The sequence below is a fragment of the Macrobrachium rosenbergii genome, chromosome 34 (genome assembly GCF_040412425.1).
Source record: "Macrobrachium rosenbergii isolate ZJJX-2024 chromosome 34, ASM4041242v1, whole genome shotgun sequence".
NCBI lineage: Eukaryota > Metazoa > Arthropoda > Malacostraca > Decapoda > Palaemonidae > Macrobrachium > Macrobrachium rosenbergii.
Window position 1 is genome coordinate 4,152,074 of NC_089774.1, and position 25,412 is coordinate 4,177,485.

The 25,412-nt window shown below is 37.6% G+C and overlaps 2 protein-coding genes across 9 annotated transcripts in view; one reads left to right on the forward strand and one right to left on the reverse strand.

Annotated features, from left to right (window-relative positions):
* The window catches only part of LOC136856068 (uncharacterized), a 31,177-nt gene extending 25,789 nt beyond the window's left edge, over positions 1-5,388 (reverse strand). For 3 of the 8 annotated variants that reach the window (XM_067133684.1, XM_067133687.1, XM_067133686.1), the window contains exon 1: positions 5,222-5,388. The gene's annotated coding sequence lies outside the window, so the exon portion shown is untranslated. Of the gene's footprint in view, positions 1-4,896; positions 5,110-5,221 lie in introns of those variants that run through there. The other 5 variants (XM_067133689.1, XM_067133688.1, XM_067133682.1 and 2 more) reach the window with 4 other exon arrangements.
* A 4,285-nt stretch (positions 5,389-9,673) lies between these two features.
* On the forward strand, positions 9,674-21,526 carry LOC136856069 (coenzyme Q-binding protein COQ10 homolog A, mitochondrial). The gene is given in 6 exon segments (XM_067133691.1): positions 9,674-9,871; positions 11,900-12,082; positions 13,887-13,998; positions 18,099-18,176; positions 18,179-18,256; positions 18,820-21,526. Coding segments are annotated over 6 exon segments (714 nt in total). The 5' UTR covers positions 9,674-9,797; the 3' UTR covers positions 19,009-21,526.
* Positions 21,527-25,412: the final 3,886 nt, after the last annotated feature.

The following is a 25,412-nucleotide window of genomic DNA, read 5'->3' on the forward strand; positions in this document are numbered from 1 at the left end:
AGCACCTAAGGTTAGGTTAGATTGTATCTCTACACAACTGGTCGTGGAAAATAATCTTTAGTTTAGGCTATAACATTTCTTTATAGCCTAAAGTCCATTTTATATAATGCATAAGACTTTTTGGGTTACTGTCTGAATGAACATCTTTCATCAAGAACTTATTATAAACTAAATTACAGACTAGAACGAAATGTTAAAAGTTATAAGTAAACAGTATTTTATGGGAAGTGTGACAGTAAATTGCTTCATAAACAAAATCCACTAACACAGACACATAAAATTCCAATGATCGAAGTTACTGAAATAAAGGCAAAATTACCTAAAGGTATACCATAATAATCTTTCGCAGAATTGGAAATAAGGTTGGGTTGATGTTTCCCATTTCTCATCTTTGCTAAGGTTAAGGTAGGGCACGTTACGTTAAGTAATGGCAGGAAGTTGCCTGGTATTATTATTATTATATTATTATCATTCTCCAGAAGTTGAACCCAATCCATATGGAACAAGCCCACCAAAGGGGCCACCGACCTGAAACTCAAGCTTCCAAAGAATATGGTGTTCATTAGAAAGAAGACGTAAAGGAAAACATAGAAAGAAGAGATCTCGCTTACTAGAAAAGAAAAAATAAATTAATAAATTAATAAAAAAAATAAATTAATAAATTAATAAATAAATGAAAATGTATTAAAATGCAAGGAGACTAGTATTAGGGTAGAAACGCAATGCATCTTCGCTTGAACTTCTGAAGTTTGAATGACACAACACCCTCAGGAGGCTGTTCCACACTCCAACGGTGTGAGGAAAAAAAGGACCTCTGGAACTGAGAAGCTCAACAGCGAGGCACATTTGCTGCATAGGAGCTGCATAGGAGCGCTGCTGTTCAGCGAGAATGTCAACGATCTCTGTTGAAATATAGCTTAGTTTACAGTTTCAGAAGTCTCATACAATCAATTTTCGTAGGCTTCCAAATTGCTATCATTTCCATTTTCAACAACATTCCTGCCAAACAATTTAATAATGCTTTACAATCTTAAGTCATTAACGACACTTTCCTGAAAGTGCTGTCTGTTGAAATTTGGAAACTAGTGTACACTGAAAATGTTCTTCCCGTTGTGCTTACTTGCATTCACTTTACGATGTGTCTGGGTGAGGTAAGCTGGCCTACACAGGTCAAATTATTATTTTTATTCAGAAGGTGAACCCTATTCATATGGAACAAAGCCCATAGGAGCCACTGACCTGAAATTCAAGCTTCCAAAGAATACGGTGTTTATTAGGAAGTACGAGAGGGTCAAGGGAAATACAGAAAGACGAGATCTCACTCATTAAAAAGAAAAAATAAATTAATAAAGAGATAAAACTGTCTTAAAATTCAAGGATAATAGCATTAGGGTAGTAATGCATTGCATCTTCACTTGAACTTTTGCAGTTCCAATCGCACAACATCATCTGAAGGGAGGCTTTTCCACAGTTCAGCGGTGTGAGGAATGAAGGACCTCTGGAACTCAGAAGTTCGACAGCAAGGCACAACTCCGAAATGAGACCAAACCAAATCTAAATTAAAGTTGGGGCTTTTTTTATTACCCTCAGCTATAACCTACTATGAAATTCACAGCCGGCGTCCCAGTGTTTTTCCGGAATAAAATCTTATCGACGTACCTGACAAAGATGACACTTTGTCACAGGGAATCTTACATCCCTACCTAATTTTTGACTGTATCCTGTATTACGAACGTTGCATAACTCTGGAAACACCAACTTCTTCTAGACATCGCCAGCAAACTCAGATCAATGTTTTTCGAAGATATAATGACGTAACTTATGACGTCATTAACTTGCCTCCTTCTCGATGGATAATTGGCTATTCGTGAAAGTCTCAACTTTTGGCAACAATGAAATACAACCACTACTAATTGTTTACAATTTGCAATTGTAGTAGTAGTAGTAGTATATAGGATTTATGCCATGAGGTCGAGTGTTAGAATCCTTGACGAAAAGGGTTTCCACAAGTAATCAGAGAAATTACTTTCTATCACTATTTCTCCACTGAAAAATTATATAATTAAAAATCAACTAACTAAAGCGAAAAAAACTTGGTAGCTTTGGATGTCTGGGTGTACTCCTTACCCAAAAAAGGGCCCTAATATTCATTTACCTGTCCAAGCTTACGTAGGGTTTGCCACGGACCTCCTCACTTCTAAACGACTGCGCAAGTCGAATCGCAAAAGCTGTCCTGCAACCACGGGGGCAATGCCTTATCATAGCCACCACTCTTGAAGCCTTGACAAGGTACAAATAATCATTCATAATTTCAGAGACAGCTGTTTGTCATCATCGCCTTGTGGGAGGAGTAGGGACGTCACATGTTTATGTCACGTATAACTTTGAACCCATGCATTAGAGTGATCCAACACTGGCTTCGGCTGCTTCATTTTACTCTTGTGGATATACTTTTTTCAAAGATAAGTAATAAAGAATGCCGCCAAAAATTAGGTAGGGATGTAAAGTATACTATGGCTAAGTAATATCTTTCTCAAACGCACAGAAAGAAAGTTATTCCAGAAAATCACCAGGACAAAGGTTCTGAATCTCATAGTAGCCAATCTTCTAACTGACAAGTTTTTATTTTTACAGTTTTACAAAATAGATGACTGGCCATGTTTTGCAGAGCTAAAATGCAATATTGCCAATATTCTGAGACATGGGTGAACAAAACCTGAGGCTCTAATCAAGAAAAGACTGATAATTTTTTAATTTATAATAGCCCTAGGCTACCTTATTTGTGACAGACACTGAGGTATTGACCTTGGTTAGCCTATGCCTCTGCAAAGTAACGTAACGTGATCCCAGAAACTAAAATATGACCTTTTGCATCCTAGGCTTACATGCTATATACGTAGCCTAAAAAAATTAATACAAATTAACCCTAAAGGGACAGGCTAATTATATGTCATGCACGCCCCAGACTAGGCAAAGTTTAAGGTTGGCCAATTTATGAAATAAAAGCACATCAATGGAAAGAGAAAGATATGCAAATGCACACGACGTAAAAAAAAGTCATTAAAATTTTCCAACCTTCCACGGGAAGTTGAAAGTGACTATTTATAACCCAGTGTGGGCCCTCTTTTACAAAACACTTGTAAACTTTACCAAGTTATACATGTTTTTTCTAATAATTTATTTGATTTTACTTTGTAAAATCAAAATTACAGAGCGCACAGTATTACAACACATAAGAACTAAAATCTATAACAAACTCAGAGTATATTTGCTGTCAAATATTTATGTAAATTTACTGAGATCAGGAAATGCAGTAACTTTTTTTGGAGGTATACAAGTTTTTTCTAATATTTCTTTGCAATTTTCTTTGCAACATTACAATTACAACAGACATCATACCATAAAAGATAAGAACTCAAACCAACAACAATCCCTGGGTATATTTACGAGCAAATAAGTAAAAAGACGTCTTGGGAGAGAGAGAGAGAGAGAGAGAGAGAGAGAGAGAGAGAATCCCCCATCGAGTCGAGAACAATACTGATCTCCCCGAGACGCCACTTCCTGAGCCGAGCCGAGACTAAATGTCCCCACCATCATTTATGGGCCGTCGAACTGATGGAAACTCTTCCCCGCTCGATACAGCCAAATCCTGTTATAGATACTAATATGAGGATTCCCATCCATTAAGGGTTAACGAACGATGAAGAAAATTTCATGAAACGGAGGAATGAAGTAATCCTACACTTTAGGGGTCCAGATTCACTGCTCCCTTGTGTGTTGGTTTAAGTTTTCTTTCCTATTTTCAATTTCTTCTTTCGAGCGAGCAGCGTAGTGTGCCCGCAGCTGTTTGTGGGGTTCGTGCTCAGGAACCAGGAACCAGGTAGGAACCTGGCACGGGCTCTTGCTCTTCAGCAGCCACTTTTTGATCGGTCTGAAAAAATTAGCAGTTTATCTGCTTATAGAAGCAGAGATTTACGACGTTCTCAAAATTCCGTGGGTCCGTATCCCTTAAGACGTGTTTTTGTTTATCTATGTTCCCACTTAATTCCATTTTTTTTTTTGACAATCTCAGCTTCAGATAAACTGCTCAGTTTTTCATTGTTTTAAATGATTCAATAAATACTTGAATTCCCTTTATTTTTTTACAATCTCTGCTTCTATAAGCAGATAAACTGCTCATTTCATCACTGTTTTAAATGAATTAATAAATACTTGAATTCCCTTTATTGTTTTTACAATTCTCTGCTTCTATAAGCAGATAAACTTTCCATTAGTTTCAATTTGTAAATGATTCAATAAATACTTGAATTCCCTTTATTTTTAGACAATCTCTGCTTCTATAAGCAGATAAACTGCTCATTTTTAATTCTTTCAAACGATTCAACAAATACTTGATAAATATGTCTGCTGACCTTGACCTTGACGTAATGCAGTGAACTTGCATGACCCCTAAACAGCAAGATTACTGGACCAGAAATGAATTCAGACGAACAGGCTACCACAATGGCATGATATCAAAGCAGGAAATAAAATAGCCTGATGGATAACGACCAACTTAGCCTGACAAGCCTAACTTAGCCTGACCAGGGAACAGGATAGGTCAGCATAGGATGACTAATGATATTTCAGTGATCAGCCTAACCTAGGCCACCTAAAACTTCAGACCAGAGTCAGACTGCGACCTTAGCCTGACAGCAGGCCTGTGAAAAGAGGGTCACCTATATAAAAGCCTATAAACTGTATCCCAGACAAATTATATAGGAATATTATAGGATTAATCTACTCAAACATACAAATCCAAGCCTGTTGAGAGCTCAGGCTAGTCTAAACACCCGCCTCGGCCCCCTCCGAAGCCTGACGGGCCCAAACCGAACAGAACGGACCCCCAAAACACACCTACGAAGCCCGTGTAGCCCGTGACGTCATCGCCGACCTGTGACGTCACCGACGAACTCTAAACCAAAGGGGGGCCGACAAAACCGAGGCTCAAACGCCCCACAGCAGCGTCGCCGGCGAGGAAGTGGGTGTCTTCGGGCGTGAGGGGTGCGTGGGGTGCGTGCGGGGTGCCCTGGGGGGGCGAGGGAGGCCGAGGGAGAGCGGGTGAAAGAGCAGCCCCTAGAATCGCCATCTTTGCTTAGGCCCCAATGTAGCCGAGGCTCGTCCCTCCGGGGACGATCCTCCCTATTTTGGGCGCCCCCGGGGGCTCCATCGCGGGACTTACCATGGCTGGAACGGCCGTCGGGTCCTTATCGAATCCCCTGTGAGGTCCTGGAGTGAATTTGTAAAGTGCACTTAAATAAATACGCCGATTTACTTTATAAGTGTTAAGTCACCTCGTGTAAACACGCGCGGGACGACTGACTGCGCTGCCAGACGCACGATGCACGCTCCGCTCACCTTTGGGGTTTCGGGCGCATTTTAGGCATGAATCTCATTAAATCAACCCACCACTTACACATAAATCACTCCAATTACTCCTTTCTAACACATTCCCCGTCGTGTCATCCCGATTAACCACTTATTCAAGGGGAGGTCGATCACTTTAGGGCGAACGTGTCGTACGTCGTTAATTATTTTTTGCTATTTTTCTCAGTCTCGTGTTTACCTCAGTTACCCACATCGGCCGAAATTGAATGTCATTTGTCTTCTTTAATTAACATTATGGGTCATTATCCATTATCCCTCAGTGTAGGATGTGGTATTATCCCTATGCGGGATGGATAATTCACTCCCCCTCCCTTTCCATATGGGATACATCCCACCCCGCCCCTACCAATCCACCCCCAAAGGGACACCTCCCTCCCACATCACACTCGAAAGCGACCACCTTCCATCCCCATAAACTATAAACAAAAGGCCACATAATTAATGAATAGTCACTCCTGGATGAATGGTGAGTTTATAAAGTCATTGGAGGGATCGTGAATGATAATTGTTCACGAGGATAACTGCAAATGAGTCGACGTGGGAGGAAAAATCAAACAAAAATAGTGACATGGACGTGGCATAGCCATACTCCACCCACTATCCCATGCAACGCCTATTTTTCATTTAAATAAATAAATCTATGAATGGTTAAATTAACATAAAAATGAAATTAATCTACAGATAAATTAACAAACAAGTTACTGGAGAAATTAATCAATACACAAATAATTATAAACGAATGAATTATCAAACAAATAATGTTAATATATATATTATTTAGTAAACAGATTTAAAAAATTAATTATTGAAAAATAAGTAAATAAACATATGATTTAATAAACCAATAATTAAATGAGTTGATGAACCAATAGCTTAATTAATTAGAAACAGATTTGATAAATTATGTAAAAGTAAATATAGATAATTTATTGAACAAATAAATAAAAAAATCAATTAAATTAAAGAGATAAATACTAATATTCTGGTCTAGAAATTTATATATTTTAATTTTAAGTTAAGTTAAAATAAACTAAACTAATTAAAATTAAATTAAATAACTTATTTGTTAGTTTATTAGTATTAAATCATTTATTAATATTTTAGGTGAAATAAACAAGATATTAATTTGAGAATCAAACTCCCTTTAGACCTGTGACCTATAAGGTATACTGGTTTGACCTTGACTTATGCCTGCATAATATAATTCTTACATCTGCACAGAGGTTCATCAGGAGTACTACGAAACCCAATACATACACTGTTCCATTCATCTCTAGCCTTTCAAAAACTTTTGTTTTCCATTCTCTCCACACAATCAAACCACCTCAAAACTCTGGTCAGTGTCCATTGTTCTCGTTAACTATAAGTTTAAGTTAACTTCCAGCAGAACAACCTACAATTCTCCTTGTATTTTAATAATTTACTTATATTTCTATTCATCTATTTATTAATTTGTTCATTTATGTATGTTTCCCATTACCTTCTGTTACTTCTTTCGAATGAACACCATATTCTTTGGAAGCTTGAATTTAAAGTCAATGGCCCCTTTTGTGGGTTGTTTCACGTGAATACGGCTAATAATAATAATTATGACAACAGTTTTCCTATCAAAAGAATAGCAAAAAATAAGCTAAGAGATATATGATTTTTCTTTTTGCAATGAGCAAAGTAAAGGAAAGAAAACAACAGGTGACATGACCACTGATTATATTTTTGCTGCGCAATCATTTTCCTTGATCATTTGATCACTTTGTCGTATGCTCCTAGCTTTAAAAATATGAACCACGCAATTCAAGTGAGGGACTTTGTCATTTAGATAAGAATCTACCATCCCAAGGGGTCCACAACTTTCTCTGATATCTCGAGACATTAGCATAGGCCTATACTAGTGGAACTTGTTGGTAGCAGAAGGGCATTGGACTGCCTTGATTTGCAACTGTGACCTTCCTTACTCCTTGACTCTCTGGTGACACTGTATTCCTCTGGAAGAAAGGACTCTTCTTCCTCAGTAATCCAAGTGATTTCAGTGGCCTCTTACCAGGAGAATGCCACTATTATGGCTGCCATGTCTAGATGACTCTTAAGTCACCTGGGTTTGTGGGCCAACTGTCATTAACGTCTTACACGAGAGTGTCAGACGGAGGTCTCAGCAAGAATGTCAGCACAGAGATCGAAGCAGATTTAGGGAGAGGTAGAAGCTGCTCACCTTTCAGTACTTCACATGGACATTTGTCAACCTCACTTGGTCCTCCCTAACACATGTCAAGATATAGCACGTCAATATGTCATCCAAATCCTGGTGTTGGATTTGAAGTGATGTCCCAGTTTGTCATTTGAAACTCAAACGGTTAAACCTACTATGAAGACAAAGTACAACCTCGTTTCAAACTCACTTTGACTCCAAAGCACTCACTTGCTTGTCCACGTATTAGTCTCCTCCACGTTACCTTTATTCAAAGAGAAATTATTGTTCAAACCCTTCCTTTCAGAACCTTTTTATCATCCAGATGTACTTTACAAACCTTGGTCAGCCATTTCACACTTTCATTTTTGCATGGCAGGAGCTTGTAATACACTGACCTAGCCTGACCTGATCTAGAGAGAGAGAGAGAGAGAGAGAGAGAGAGAGAGAGAGAGAGAGAGAGAGAGAGAGAGAGAGAGAGAGAGAGAGATAATAAATCACTTCAGGTAAAGAAAACGTCAATATTCACGGATTTTTAAGCAAAGAACTGATGAAATTCCAAAGGATTTATATAGAGAGAACCTTACCAATCTGGGGAAGAAAGCTTGTAGCAGTATTTGCGATAGGATTGATGTGGGACTAATGAATATTACTCCCAAATGCTTGCTCCAATCAACAGCTTTGTGATAATCAGTTCCAAATTACTCAAGTGCCATTTTGGGGGTCATTTTTCTTCCCAAAGGACCCACAACCCTTTTTACATTAGACAATCTAGTCTTGAGATACATTACCTATCTGAAAGGACTAAATTGTCTCTATATTGATTTTACTCTTCTTAAGTCAGGTTTAATGCAAAAAATCGTCGCATTTTTCGCTTAAAATGTTTTAATTATTATAAATACTAGTTTGTTTTTTAGTTTGTTTGTGTATATGCGTTTTATATTATTCTTGTTTGTGATGTTGTGGTTGTGTTCCTTTTATTTACCAGAAACGCAAACATGTTTTAAACACATTACAAAATGCTACCTCATAACACTATTAACAACGCAGTTTTGCGAAAAAAGTTTTAAAAATGTTTTTTATTTAAAATAACTCTTCATATCAATACGAAAATTATAATCTTAAGAAAAAACAAAGTTCTAAAATGAGCACATTAAAAAAAGGCTCAACATATCTATTAAAAACATTAAAGTTTTTTCACCAATTATAACTTTCAGCATAACCAAAACAGGTCGTGGCTATTTTTACAAGATATAGCCGTTGCGCTGGCTACTAGTAGCGAATTTCGCCCAACCTTCAACTTATTAGAAATACTGTCAGATTATGTCGCAATGAATGGCGTCTGTCATTTCCTTGTTGATACTTGAGCAATTTTGACTTCTTCTTTTATTTTGACGTGAATTAATGACCATTAGTCTTAGTACTCAGGACGTGTATAAGTGTGTGCTTGTATTTGCGGGCCTGTAATTACTTATAATTAAAAGTTTGAAATAACTCCATAGCCTGTATCAGTAATCTCATACTGCATTCTAAAAGTGAGTCTGGTTTACTTTTGTGGATGATATTAGAGAAAAAAGATTGTATTAAACTACATGTCCATAAACTATACGGATTTCAGCATGCAAATGAGAGAGAGAGAGAGAGAGAGAGAGAGAGAGAGAGAGAGAGAGAGAGAGAGAGAGAGAGAGAGAGAGAGAGAGAGAGAGAGAGAGAGGTTTTATGACAGATACTAATTACTGAACTATATTAATCTTTAATGGATTTAAGTCATCCCATATGTTAGAGAAATCGTTCCATTTCCGGAAATTGTATCACCGGACGACGATTTCAAGCAACGACGCATTACATAGCGAAGAAACCGTTGGCAACACTGTACAAGGCCTCCCTTTCTCCGGCCGTTATTCGCTTGAAGATGAAATTGAACGAATGAAAATGAAACAAAAATAACATTTGTGATATTAATTTCACATTTATTCAGAATCTATCCACGAATCACAACCATTATAAAAGTTATTCCGGAATGGCGCGAAAACCAGCACTGCCAACGCCGTGTAGCGAAGGACACCCTTCGTTTGTTATTGTACGATCAGCTGATGGTGTCCCCCGAGATCCCAGGTTACGCAACCCGATTGCCCCTTTATCTCCGTCGTGTCAAAGGTCAGCGAAGAGGTCACGACGCCAGTGAAGGATGCGTGTAGTGCCCAGACCCGCTGTGAAGTTATTTACCGGCCATACGAGGAGGTTGCCGGGGAATGCGGCTCGGTAAATATGGAGGGCGAGTGTGTGGTTGTCCTTGTGCTGTGATAGGTTACGAGGGGTCAGGCTGTTCTATTTTGGGGGGTCCTGGGTCGGCTATTTGGTTAGGCTATTTTTTGAGGGGGTCCTAAGTGGGCTATTTAGTTGGGATAAACATTTTGGGCTCTTTGGTGTGCTAGGCTATCATATTTTGTGGCTTGTGAATGGGCTAATGGGTTAGGCTATTCTGTTTTGGGGGTCCCGAGTGGGCTATTTGGTTAGGCTATTTTATGGTGGTGTCCTGGGCTGGCTATTAGGTTGGGCTAATCATTTTTGGCTTTTTGGTGTGCTAGGCTATTGGTCTTTGTGGCTTCTGGATGAGCTAATGGGTTGGGCTATTCTATTTTGGGGATCCTGAGTGGGCTATTTGGTTAGGCTAATTTTTTGGGGCAGTCCTGGGCAGGCTATTGGGTTGGGCTAATCAATTTGGGCCCTAGGGTGTGCTAGACTATTGTTCTTTATGGCTTCTGGATGGGCTAATGGGTTAGGCTATTCTACTTTGGGGTTTGAGATGGACTATTGGGTTAGGCTATTGTATTTTTGGGCTCACAGATAGCATACAAGGTTAGGCTAACCTTTTTGGGTTCTTTGGACTACTAGACTATTGATTTGTGGGGTTTCTGGATGGGCTAATGGGTTAGGCTATTCTATTTTGGGTTCCTGGATGGGCTATTGGGCTAGACTATTCATTTTTGGGGCTTCTGAATAGCATACGAAGTTAGACTATCCTTTTTGTGTTCATGGGTTGGTTAATGGGTTAGATTATCCTATTTTTGGGCACTTGTATAGCATACCAGGTTAGACTAGCCAATTTTTGTCCTGGATGGACTAATGGGTTAGACGATTCTATTTTTGGACTCTTGGTTAAACTATCTTTTGAGTTAGGCTACTCCTTTTTGGGACTAATGTTTAGCGCAGTAGGTTGGCCTGCTTTTTTTGGTTCATGGGTGGGCTAATGGGTTAGGCTATTCTCTTTTGGGGCTCGTGGATCTGTTAATGGGTTGGGCTATTCATTATTGGGCTCTTGGACCAGTAAATGGGATAGGCTGTTCATTTTTGGTCTCTAGGATCAGTTGATGGGTCGGGGTATTCATTTTTTGGCTCCTGGATCAGTTAATGGCTAAGACTATTAATTTTTACAGCTCTTGGAAAGAACAATGGGTTAGGCTATTATCTTTTGGGTTTCTGGGCATCCTAGGCTAATGTGTCAGTTGTAATAGACATGCCACAGGCCTATGCTAGGGTAGGAAAGTGTCATGCCCATGACTAGCCTATGACACTTGACTAGGCTGAGCTGGGAAGTTAAGGCTAAGCCTGGTTGTATGTCCTTTTGTAACAAAGTGACTGTCTCTGGTAATGGTTCTTATTTGTGTGAGTAATCATGCATACTGTTTGGGTCTGCAAAGTTAACTGGTACTGTGTATTGTTTATTCCTTTCTAGGGTCCCACTCCGTCCAAGGGGCTCTGCTATACCCACAAACTCGGCTCTTCATAGACATAATAATGCAGACATGCCCAGTTCTTTTTATACAGCATACTCTGTATTAACTGTCAAATCAGTACTGTACTCAGAAAAAAGAAAGGTCTTTCATGTTCTTGACAGACTAGATATTTCAGTTCTCTGATATTGTGTTGGAGATGCAAATTCAAAGGCTTTAAAGTTTTTAAATACTATAGTGTGCTTTGACATGTTTAGTACAGTGCAAGGGAATATATTAAAGTTACAGCAAGACCCATGAAATCATAGAGAAAGGGGACTCACGAAAGTTCCAGCAGAAATTGCACAGGACAGATGAGAGCAGAGGAAAAGAACTCATTTCGCGTCTAACCTCTTGATAGGAAATTTAGGAAATTAGACATAGAAAATTTGTGACAGTGATAGGGAACTTGACTGTTTTGAAGATTAGTGTTTCTCCTACCAGATGAATAAAAATATTTTGTAGTTACATAATTTATTCTCTTTACGTGAATATCAACCTATCTCCTCCTTTTCAGACGTCCCTTGTGCACCTGGCATCCAAGCGACGTCAGAGACAATGACGGGAGAGGGAACTACAGGGAAAACAGATCGTTGCTCCTGCCACCTCCTGCCTGGCCAGGGGTGCCTCCTAGCAGGAACATAGTTAGCGCTGTACTTGGTAACAAGAAGAAAGAATATTCCGAAAGGAGAATTTTAGGGTAAATGCTGTACTATAAGTTTATTGCTTTCACTTATTTTTTTTTACATGTAGTTATTAAATTTTTTAAGAGAATGCTTTGAAAGGTAACTGGTTTTTGAGGGCTTGTTTCATTTGATTATTCGGATCTGTTGAATGATATGATAACAGCTATGGATTTAAGTTCATGGAGCATATTCATACATTTCTTAATGCCTAATTAATGCCCTGTATATACGCAGTATTAAGTTGTTGCATAACCTTCCTTAAATATAGTATTCCAACATTGTTGTAGATTTTATTCTTCGAGTCAGCTATAGGATAATTAAGAATCTTTTGGTGTTTTGCTTACTCTATCTAAGAAAATTTGTAATACAATTGTATAGCTAGTCTGAATTTTACATGTGTAGTTACTTGCTTTTAGAGGTAATGAGGATTTCTGTAAAACTACCTTTGAGGGAAAGTAAAAGTAGTATAAAAATATTCTTTTTATTTTCTTCAGATGTCATTATTTTGCATGTCATCTTAGTGCATGTGAACTAAATTTGTTGATAAGACATTTCCATGAATGAAGTGTAACTAATCTTATGTATTTGAGCTGTTTATTGTATATAATATTCTAGTCTCGTTAGGTAAAAGGTTTCTGGTTTTTTAAGCACAATAGTACTCAACTTTCCCTTTGTCTGTTAAGATAGGTCTACTGACTTCTAGGTTTCGACTGAAGAGGTGACATTCTTTGACTTAAATGTCATCTAAAAAAATTATTTATTTAAGTGATTCTACTGCTTATGAAGCTGCACTTGCTTTTTTTTTCTTTTTATTTAGCCTGTGCTCTATTTCTGTATGGAATTTACTTTGTGGGAATAGACAACCTCAAAAACCTTGTGCGTGCTATTTGTTTCTTTTCATTTTTTCATGCTTGGAGATACTTTATATATTATATAATGGGCAATTGTTGTTGACTTTCCTGCAGTCTTTTAAATCCTGCTGTAGTGTGTCAACAGTAGCCTGGTTTATTATAAAATATAAATAACTTTTGATTAATATGTTTGCAAACCTTGGATGTCAAGTGACTCAAGTCTCTCTTCCATTATAAGTAATGCTTACAAGTCAAAGGTTTACACACTGTTTTGTAGTGGGAGGTAATTTTATGGCAAATTGTGAAAATACTGTATTGTGTATAAGCTCAGTTTTACTAAATGTTCCAAAACCTATAGTTTATGTCAGTCGTCACTATCCTGTCCTTAATGTAGTTATAGTAATGGTTTAGAGAAAAACTAACCTCCTCAGGTACATTGTGTTCAAGAAATATTTGTTGGGTATTTTTGTGTTAAAAAGGGATGTGTTGATTTTATTCATTATTAGTTAACGTAACACCAATACAAGCAGTCCCCAGTTAACAGCGGGCTCGGTTAATGGTGATCTGGCTTTACGGCACTTGTCTAGTGACGGAAATCGGCAATTTCCGCTTATCGGCACCAATAATTGGGTATTGGCGCCAATACTACCTAACAGAGGCACCTATAACCAAAAATCTGTGCTTTTCGGCGGCGATAAGCCGCGAAAATCGCTGAAAAAGCCCCGGAAATCGCCGATTTTCAGTTAGCAGCGATTTTCGGTTGTCATCATACCCCCAGAATGGAACTCCCGCTGATAACCGAGGACTGCCTGTACCCTTAACAATTGGGGGCAAGGGACCTTTCCTCGGATCCCTGCCAGCTCTTATGGTACCTCTGCATCTATCTAATGTATACCCACCCTGTTATTTTACCAACTGCCAGGAGACCCCATTGTTAGTTTGTTCTCAGAACTTCCTCTCCTTTCAGGTACTCTATGAATCAAATGTTCGACGTGGTGTCGGAGGTCGAGCATTATCACAAATTTGTTCCCTATTGCAAGAAGTCCCAAGTCACACTGAAACGGCCTGGTTTTCTTAAGGTAAGTTTATTATCACAGCTGTCATTAATGTTTGAAGTCATTCCACAAAAATGTCAAGTTGCAATTACAGGGTTTGTTTGATTATGTTCTTGATTGAGAAGTGGAAATGAGAGCAATTTAAAGTTGAAGAAGTTGGACAGCTATAGGCAAGATGAAAAGTAAAAGGCAGGTAACATTGCAGCTGTGGGAGTCAGAAGGGATGTGCCAAATACCTTTAGTATCATTGACAGTGTGCCATCCATGGCACACTGTAGGTGATATCTCCTAGATGGATTTATGATGTGCAAAGACGACTTTCATAACATGAAAAATGTATAAGCAAACCATATGAATAAGGACTGAAAGGACAAAGGAAGGCAAAAGAAATTCAAATACAAAATTTGCAAGGACAAAGGACAAAGGTGTTAAAGAATTTATGGAAAGGGTTATGTAGACTTAGACTTAAATCAAGAAGTGATTCAGAATCTGGTTTAGAGGATGAAAATAGAACTAAGAGCAAAGGAGCAACTGATGAGAGTGGTGACTATGGAAGGTAGCGGAAGGCCCAAAGGGTAATTGGCAAGGGGTATAAATGAAGACATGAACTAGAGGGGAATTCATGCAGAAGGCTTGCTTGGTAGAAGAGATTTGACTTCAAATGCCGTTGCATTGCATGGCAACTGTATGTGGTCATGCTGTGTTCTTCAATAAAATAGTTTGTTTACTTTTTAGAAAATAGTTTAACAGGACTGCTGACTCACATTTTTGTTTTGAGCCAGAGTTGGAAATAGGAGCAAGGTAAAGTTGAACAAGTTTGACACTGAGTTAGGGAGAGACCGAAAGGTCGTTGCAGAGAACCTTTGGGACAGTTGACAGTGTGTTGCACAAGGCTTGTTGTAAACTGTAGTGTTGAATGATTTCTCATCATTCAAGAGTTTAAGCAACTTCTTACAACAACAAAAATTATCAAGCAATTGCTGTTGCATAACTGAGGGTTTGCCTCTTCAACAGTCAGTCAGTTGGTAGGTTGACCCCAGATGAATAAGAATGGCACACACAGCAAGCTGTTAGAACTAAAAATTCTGTTCCTTGTTTTGTAGGAAATCCAAGACTGTAGAGGAGAATGGTTACTTATGAATGTCACATGACGAGCAGTATTTTTTTATAATTATCTATAGTGTCTGTTTTTCAAGTTAACAGTGATAATGGAAATGTCAGTCCACATCAGTCATGTTTTGGCTGCTAACAAAAGCACTACATTGCTAAATAATGAAGATTAATGTCGTTACGGCTAGCATCATACAAATTGTTGAGCTCTTAAACTACAGTCAGACATTTCTCACTCAGGTTACAATTCAGAGCAAGTGAAATGAATGGGGTTGTAAAATTTATGAGGACTTGCAACCTGGAAATATATAAATGCCAATGATGCAAACTTTGTATTTGACAAGAAATTTCTTTTCATTAGTTTCTTGTATTGATAATTTGCAATTACCTCTTCTCTGCAGTAATTAATGACCCTATGATATGGTTTATTAAGGGGCTCCCTTGAGCAGTATAGAAATATTTGCCTGAAAGGACCACTAAAAAGTCTTAGTTTCCTTGGAAATACATGGAAATGGACTGGTTGGAGAGCCTCATTCATATGTGTGTATTCTAATTTCTTTTTTTGATGTTTGTTCAAGTGTGTATGTACTTGCATTAAAAATAGAGAAAAAACAAGTGCAATTCTGGCTTCCTTTTGGGGCTATAATCCCATGGTGACATTGCAGAGGCAGGGTATTCCCACTGTCTTCTAGTTCTTTCCTTCCTTTTGGGACTGTAATCCCGTGACTGCTGTCCTTGCCTCTTTCCACCCATCAGCTCATATAGGTCCCCTTCAGTCTGTGGGTGGTACACACAGGTGGGTGACTAACCATGCTGTCTTCTCTTAATATGAGCCAGATATCCTGGCCAGTTTCTCCCCTTAGAGGAGCCTGACCTGTATACACAGTTTGCCACTGCTTCCTCCTACTGACTTCTCTCTTTCCAGGAGTGTCATCTTCTAATGAGGCCTCCCTGGTTCTCTGAATGTTTCCTTACTTGAGCGAGACACTCTTGCTCAGGCTCAGGGTCTTAAAAATCTGATATCCTTCAGGCAGAATGTGGAGGTTACAGGAGTCACTGTCCCCTTGCTCACATACATGACCAGGTTGTGATATTCCCCAGGGTAATGTTTCAACTAAATATTTAGCTGACAGAGACAACTTTCCTCCTAAGGAGTAAGTGGTCCCTTACATGAAAGGCTATGGTTTGTATTGCAGCAGGAACAGCTAACAGAATTTTAAAGCAATGTGTATTTTTCTTAGGTATACAAACCAGAGCCTTTCGTCATATTTCCCACCTCAACCACCCCACTTTATTCCTGATGCCAAAGGGAAAAGTGCTTGGCAATGGCAGGTGAGTAAGAGGTGTTCCCCCACTGATCTTCCTTAACAAATGTTCTTTCTTTAAATCTTCAGCTGAAAACCGTTATGGACAGAGTTGACAGACTATAAACCCAAGAGGGCTCCAAAGGCAAATCAGCCTGGAGAGAAAGAGACAAGTCACAGGAAAAATTGATAGATTAGTAAATATGAGGGAATTGAAAGCAAAAATGATACACCTGAATTCAGGAGACAACAGCAGAAAGCAGGAATGAATTTGCTCCTTGCTTAAACGTTTGGAGATCAGAAGATTCCTCAACTGCACAAGGCAGATTATTCCACATTTTTGTTGTAGTTAAGATAAAACTATAAAACTTAGCACAGTAGTATTTGACCTGACATTCTGGTAGTAGCCTCCCTCGCTCTGAGGAATACAGTTGACCCCCCGTATTGGGGGGCGATGCGTACCGTACCCCTCCTGCGAATAGCTAAAATCTGCGAATACTTAAAACCCCTCTAAAAACACTTAGAAATGCCTATTTTGATAGTTTAAACACAAAAACCTCCTCTAAAAATGCTCATACCTGAATATTTTAATAGTTTTATCACAAAAAGTTCATTTAGTCATGAAAATTATATGAAAATACAGTAATTAGTGAATATTTCTCAGTGAAAAATACCGCGAATGGGCGAATTTTCCGTGAATAATGGGTAGATACGTTCCACAGAGAAATCCGCGAATAGTGAGACCGCCAATACGGGGGGTTTACTGTACTCCTACATCAAAGGCTTTGCTTGGTCTACCAATGGAAAATACAAATTACTTTGAAAATTAGTTATTTTGTCCTTAAGTGACTTTTCATTGATAATCATAAGAACATACAAGGCCTGTATTCTTGGATTATTATTATTATTATTATTATTATTATTATTCTAAAATACAGTAATTTAACCAGATCTCTCAATCATATCTGAACTCTTAGGCCTAGCCTGAAGTATTTGTTCATGGAAGATAATTAAAAACTGGAGCAAGGCACATTTAAAGAAGCTGGACTGCCAGCCAAGAAGAGACTGAGTAGAATGGTGAGATATAAAAGGCAGAGAGCGTGTAGCTGATGAGCAAAGGAATGCTTAAAAGAACCCCAAGTTCAGTGTAAAGTTTGGCAGGCAAGGCACACCACGGGCAGAATTTTTTTGAGTTGTACATACAGGCAGTCCCTGGTTTACGAGGGGGGTTCCGTTTTTACGCCGTGTCGTAAACCGAAAATCGTTGTACTGTAAACCAAAAAATTGTTGAAAATCGTCAAAAATCCTAAGAAAACCTTACTTTTAATGCTTTGGGTGTATTGAAAATGATGTAAACTTCATTTTTATTGAGTTTTTCATCAAAAAACCTCCAAATTTTTATTATTCTGCCGTTTGGAGCCATATTTCTTCCGTCGGATCGGCGTACAATGCGTCGTAAGCCTGGAACATGCATCGTAAACTGGGAAATAATTTCTGACGAATATATTTGAAAAGCGTCGTAACCTCAGAACGTCGTAAGCCGGACCCGTTGTAAACCTTGGACTGCCTGTATACCTTAACCATGGAGCTAATATATGTGAATGTTTTATAGGGATTATACCAATTGCTTAATGTTTATGTACAGATGTATGGAAGATTAAAAAAGCAAAGATTACTTCACTTATCCATTTTTCATCCTAATTTTTTCAGGCTGATCTTATAGTAGGCTTCCCTCCTGTAGTCGAATCTTACACCTCAAGCGTGACCTTAGCCAGACCGCACCTTGTACGCGTGCCGTGTGCACAGAAGGAAAGCTGTTTAACCACCTATTGACGATATGGAAGTTTTCGCCAGGTATTCCTGGTCAGGTGAGCGGAAATAGACAGTTTCGTTAAGATGTACTTCTTGTAATTAGGTAAAGTTCCTCAGTCTGTGCTCTTACCTTTTTGGTGTACCCCTGAATGTCTATTTTTATTTTTGCGTCTTGTCCTCCCATTTTTTTTGTGTAAAGTATCACTGCAGATTAGAACATCAGCATACTTCTTGACCGTTAAGTGTTTTATATGTTTACACCTTATTTACTGTGTTGCTGATTGAATTAGGTAAATTAATCAGTATTTGCTATGGTTAGCTTTGGATGATGACCATTGGTGAATGCCAGATACTCTTTGCAGTTGAGGTCCTACAGCCATCTGTTTGGGGCATAGTTATCAACCTCTTTAATATTTTTTTCTTAAAACTGGGGCAAGCGCTTGAAGACTAATGAAAAGAAGTTTTAAGTCATACTTCAATATTCATTTTGTTTTTGGATTAGAATTTGTACAGATTTCAGACTTTGATTGGTAGTGCCTTCATTATTTTTTATAAGCTAATTTGTCATTTATAGTATTTTGCCTATGCATCCGATTAATAGAATCAAATCTTATTTCAGCCGAACACTTGCACCCTAGACTTTTCGGTGTCCTTCGAATTCCGGTCCATGCTGCATTCGCGACTGGCGCACGTGTTCTTCAACGAAGTGGTGAGACAGAACGTCAATGCATTCTTAGCCGAAGCTAAGAATCGCTACGGAAATGAGTCCATTCGACCTCAGAGGTCTCAGATCTTTCAGACTTCTTGAAAAAAGTAGAAATTAGGTTTTCAATTGAGAGGTCAGGTGTTAAACTATATTTATATTTATCTATGCATACAGGTATTTTGCTGTTATGATTTTTTTGTAGTGTATGACTTGTACATAAATTGAAGTACAATAATATGGCGTTTGTTGTAGTACAAATGTTTGTCATCGTTGCCAACGGGTTGTCCAGTCCTCTTACAGAATTTGACTGCAGAGGACATCATTGGACAAGACAGCAGAGTAGAATCTTGCATTAAAGGTGTTGTAAAACCGTCTGGGGTGATCACTAATGACAGATGTCCAGTGATAGAAAGAGTTTACTGTATGTGCCAAGTCCAGGTATGGAAATTTCCCTTGACAGTGAACTCCTTAAATAAATCCCTTACTTCTCAAAACCAGGCAAGGACTTTGTGAAACAGCAGCATGGATTTTGACAGATTAAGAAAGCTACAATGTATTATCATTACATTTTGGAGACTTACCTTCAGTGTACCATGTCGATACTAACAAAGTACACTAATTAAAAGAAACGTAGGTTGTACTTCTACCACATTGGTAATAGAGAATGTGTAAGATGCTTCACAAGGGTCGTCCTGTTTACACGTGAATCACAGATAACATACAAAACTTAAGATCCTTATTTTGATTTAAAATTTACTGAGATACAAAGGGAACTTGGTTATTCAGTATCAGTTCATTCATGACTGATATACAGGCTATGTACTGATGAAAAATAAATGTTCTGACTCAAGGCATGATTGGTTTACAAGGTAATAAAAGAGTGCATATGTTTGTATGAAAGTTACAAAAAATATAATATGATGCTTATTTTGTTTTTGAAATGTGCTGTTATTATGGGTACTCCAGTAATTACTATTCACAGCAATTTAATAATGAATGCTCAAGATATTTTGAGATAACAGTGCACACAGAGATTGGAACAAGGATGGTGAGCGCTCATGCATATTGCAGGCCATTGTGATTCAGCTACAGACCTAACTATAATCAACCTCCTGTATGAAGAACCAAATTGGCCCCTCATTCACATTGCTTACTCACACTGATAATAAGTATCCATTCTGAGGTTGTTTCACCCATAAACTGGTAAACTTCACCCAGACCAAAACAAGATGTTCATTACTGCAGACTCTATTTCACGCTAGCTAACATTGTCTGCGGTCTACCAGAATTCCGTAATGCAAGGTTCCACTGTACAGCACTCAAAAGTACTGCAGTCAATGGTAATGATGAAGACATACTTTTAGAACAGAATGCGGTATATATATTTACTTATGTAGGTGTAATGAAAATGTTTCTGATATATTTTTAACAGCTGATTGTTTCATTGAAAATCAAAAGGTTTCTTACCTTGATTGCCATTTTGTCGCAGAGAGATGTTTTGAACTGAGTATTTCAAAGTGCTCTTTTTATTTTGTGAGGTATTTCTTTGTTTTCTCTTTTCTATGATAAAGTGCTACTAGAAATGAGAGCCACACATAGGAAAAAATACGCTATTTCATTTATGAAAAGGATTTTCCTGCTGTTTATGAAAGTGTGTGCTATTTGTAAACGTCAGTGCATGCAGGGTATGAAAGAAGCTATGTATTCTTTATCAGAAAAAGTGATAACTGTAAATGAATATCATGCCTTATATTTATTTAGAAATATGCTATTTGTGTGGATAGCCTAAAAAACATAATGAACTCTTTTGTAATGTTTACATATTTAGGAACAATAAAGGTTTATCCCCATGAATACTGATGTAAGCAGCGCTTGGGGCAGCTTCTGTATGGTAGAAATTGGAGGTACTGCATTTTACCACTTCTAAGTGTAACTGTCTGTTAGGTTTTCCTGTTTTGTCAAGTGTGCAAACTGGATCTGCATTCCAGATTGTTAGAAGTGGTTTGATGCAGTGTCTTATTTTGTTCTGGTCAGTGATTGTGATAGGATAGTTTATAAAAATGAGCGATTAAAATGCTCTCTGCTGTTGGTAATACCTACCACACTCACCCATGTTCATAAAGTGATCATATATTTTCTTGTACAGGACTAAACACTTGTTTTCTCTACAGAAATGCAGTTGGAAAATCGGTGACTTTGTGGCTAGCATTGGGCATGATTTTGATTTTCCTATCAAGGATATTGCGAAAGGTTTTTTTTAGCTCCTTAAAAGTATTATTAGCCTGATTGGTACAAGAGAAATTTTATGAATACACCGGGATTGCAATTGGATTATGTTCGTCTTTTGTTTTACGTGTATTTCATCAAAATCCATTCAGTAATTTGTAAGAGTTTTTGCACTCTAAACTGTTTTGTAGATCATTCTGTGGTCACAGAATTACTGTTATCTTCATTTCACGATAGCAAATAATGATCTTATGCACTATTCATGCACAGTAACTATCTGATTACCTGTATAGTGTAACACTTGTGATTATTGTTCAACTATAGCACTGTACAGTAATGTTCTAACTTTCATGTAGCTTTTTCTTATAATAAGTTTGGGCACACACATATAAAACTCTTGTTTCATATAAACCTTTAAAGTTTTGGCTCTGTTAGTTGTGGAACCATCTACACTGAATTGATAGTTTGGTGATACCATCAGTGAAAATTACAGATAACTCTGTATTAATTGCCTCTCAGGGAACAGTGACCAATTCCTAGCACAGTCTCAAATTCCAGTACCCTTGTGTTTGGAAGACCATCTTTTCATCAACCATTTTTGGAATTGTAGCATTGACCCTTCTGAACAGACCTATAGTTAACATTCATGGACTTCTCAAAAAAATGGATTCGTACAGTGCACTCAGTGTATTTCTTGCTGGTTATTATTCTGAAGCTCTTTAACCAGGCAACGTAATAGTTTCTAGACTATTATTGATCTGGTTTAAAACAAGCAAAAGTGATTGTTCACATCATCCTAAATGACAAATTGTAAGGGCAGTATTTCACAGGCTTTCATAGAGAGGGCCAAGTGGTTACATTTATTTGCCAAAGTCTTACCACTTTTACATATTGCACCCCTTTGGCACCAGGATGAAGTTCCTGGATTAATGAGCAATACATAGCTGGGCAAAGGGCCAGTAGGTAATGTTGGTTCCAAGTTTCTTGATAGAGTGCAGTGTCAAATAACTGTTGTCTATATTTGATAAACACATCTGATAGCAGCTGATGGTTCTAGGTATTGCTTACTTGGGACTAACTATCTAAAGGCTGTTGTAAAATATTTGTTTTGAATTACATGAAAAGTAACTTTGATTGCATAGCAGTCATGAAGGAATTCCACACACAAAGTAAGATTTAGCTGCACTGTTTTGTAATATGTAACCACCTTAAGTAGAATACAGAAATACCCAAGAATTTTTGGTCATTTGGAAACTATCATTAGTTATTTTTGTTATAAACACAGAACATTGCAGAGCATTTTCAATACATATACAGTCCTAAATAGTAATCAGATTTTACTGAGGTTTTACATATTATTTGCCTCATGAATGTATTTGGAAATACACTGACAATGTCTTTTAGAGAATTTGCATATTCTTTATGAAATATTTCATCTATATATATTTTATGAAACACAGTATTATACGTTAACCTATTGTCATTGCTTTTTGTGTTCGAGGTGTGTGTGTGTGTAGACATTTATGTGTAATTTTAGTTTCGTGTACAGTTTTTTGTTTGTTCCTACACCAGGTCTGTCCCTTGAAAATATATTAATACTGTTTAAGGAATGTTGACTTCTGTAAATATATTCACATTGTACAGTATATACAAAGTCTTTGCATTTGTGTATATGTTGTATATATATTTTGCCTTTGGAAATGAACTAGTCCACTTTTTACTCATCAAGGGGGATATCATGTTACCAAACCAATCACAGGTTACAACGTTTAGATTAGGAAAATAATTTATTTCATATTTTTATCATCTTTTAATTTTTGTATTTATTATGTAAAGTGTTTAATGAATGCCTTAGTTGACTTTAAGCAGTTCTCATGTGTTGTCTGCTGATGTAAATACTACTCGCTTTAGAGAATAATTCTTCCAGACGTTGAGCAATGGATTTTATTTTTTTTGTCTGTGAACAGATCTTCCATTTAATAGATACTGAAGCAGGATTAGCAACTGCAAGGCACGTTTTTATTCTGACTTATTTTTTCAGTTTGAAGGAACACTTCCTGTATGCCCTTACGATGGTTTTTGTTGTAAAACTCATCCACCATGTAATATTGTTTGTTTTCTTTACCTTTTAGCACTGAGATTTTTTAAGCGGATGAAGTGTTTTTGTTTCTCACGTATATCTTACCTATCCAAAGTTACCACGCTCTCTCATACTGCAGTGAGACTTTTGAGCTTTCAAGAATGGCATTTATTATGATAAAACCTATCTAGTACTGTACTTCAGGCTGGGAAGCCTTTACTGTGATACCCAATCTAATGTTCATATCTCTAGCACCTAAGTGGACACCAGATGAAAGAGTTTCTTACTAGTACACCATAGTTGGCTTCAAAAGAGTGTAATGTATTAATTTAATTTGTTATGCAGTTATCATAACTGGCTGAAGACCTGTGTCCAATGAGAAGTCATGAAACCACTTATGACATGTTTGCAACATTGTTAAAGATGCATATATGAATGGTGATATTTAAAACTGGATGATTTTATGTAGGCTATGGGCAGGACATTGTCCTCGGGATCCAACAATTTTAACAGTTCTGCCAGCAAGAGTCATCTTCACCAGAACTCTTAAAATTCCTTTGGGTACCAGAGTTTCATTTTAACATAACACAATACTGTAAGGGGAAAAAGACTCTACCATCACCATAGCTATGAAGTATGAGGTGGTTTAACTTTTCAAAGTCATTATGAAGAAGTAGAAGGTAGAGCAACGTAATTGAAAGGAGTAGGAGAAAAAGATGGGAAACTACAAAGGGAATGGTCCCGTCAGTGCACCTCATGCGGTGCACTGTAGGCATTACTCAGGGTTCTTTGCAGCTTGCCTTCGGGCCCAAGCTGCAAGCCCTTTCATTCCTTTTACTGTACCTCCTTTCATATTCTCTTTCTTCCACCTTACTTTCCACCTTCCCCTAAGAATTGATTCATAGTACTACTGCAAGTTTTCCTCCTGTTACACCTTTCAACCTTTTGCTGTCAATTTCCGTTTCAGCGCTGAATGACCTCATAGGTCCCAGTGCTTGGCCTTTGGCCTAAATTCTATATTCAATTCAATTCAAACGGATGATATACAAAAAACAGGTACTAGGTTAATCTATGGATTCTCTAATACTGTACTGGACTCGTCCCAAACACAGGAGTGAATTTTCACCATAGACTGGCTCTTAATCCGTTCTTTGAACTCTTAAAAACTGCCAGTTATCCGGATGAAATTTTTGAAGTCTATCGCCATGATATAGGCTACACGGTTCAATTTTGCAAATTTTCTTAGAAATCAAAATTTATTGTAATCACTCATTCCAGTCTCCCTTTGAAAGACTGAGTACTATAAAGTTATATGATATATTCTTGTTATTTTACCAAGAACAAAAAACATTTTCAAATGAAATCAAACTAGAACGACGGACGAGAATTACAAATAAATTATTGTCAGATCTTTTACTAGTGAGCGAGTGAGTTGCAAGTCAAAATAAGAAAGAAAAAATGTAATGGAACAGACATTATTAAGAATGGGAGCAATAGATTTATGTGAAGACGCTTGATTGTAAAGAAATCATAACAAGAAAGTAACGGTGGATTATTATGACTATAGGTAGAATGTACCGTTGTAGATACATTTAACATTGAAATTTATTGTACACGTAGTGAATACAAAATTTTCTTGTAAACAATTGGATACAGAAGTAAAATAACCCCTGCCAATGGGAAATAAGAGAGCAATTGTGAAAGCATTTCGTAAATTTGTTGCGGGCGCAATGTTTAAATGTTCAGTTGGAATCTTTCCTTTCAAAATTTTCCAGCAATGTAAGCATATGCCATCTCTCTTTGCACATGTCCCTACAGACATATCTGTTTGTGTCAGATGAATTTGTAAAAACATTATCAGCAGTATCATTACCCAAAAAACGTCATTATTACAGAAACATATTAAGAGAAATTGGCTGGCTTGCGTCATGTGCTGCGGCAATCCGGCAAGCGCTATTGAGCACCAAGTCAGACGTTCCCTAAAACTTCATAAAATTTCCTAAGAAAGAATTATAATAAAACTTCCGACAGTTTCATGTTATAATCCAATTATGTTTTTCAATTTGCAAAAACATTTCTACCTGTAAAGTTAAACTGTCAGCGATAAAGCCATTAAATTAGGTGCTAGCCGGTACCAACCATTTTAGCCGTCTTTTATATTTTCTTGTCTTTTTCAGACAGGGGTTACGTAACCTATTTC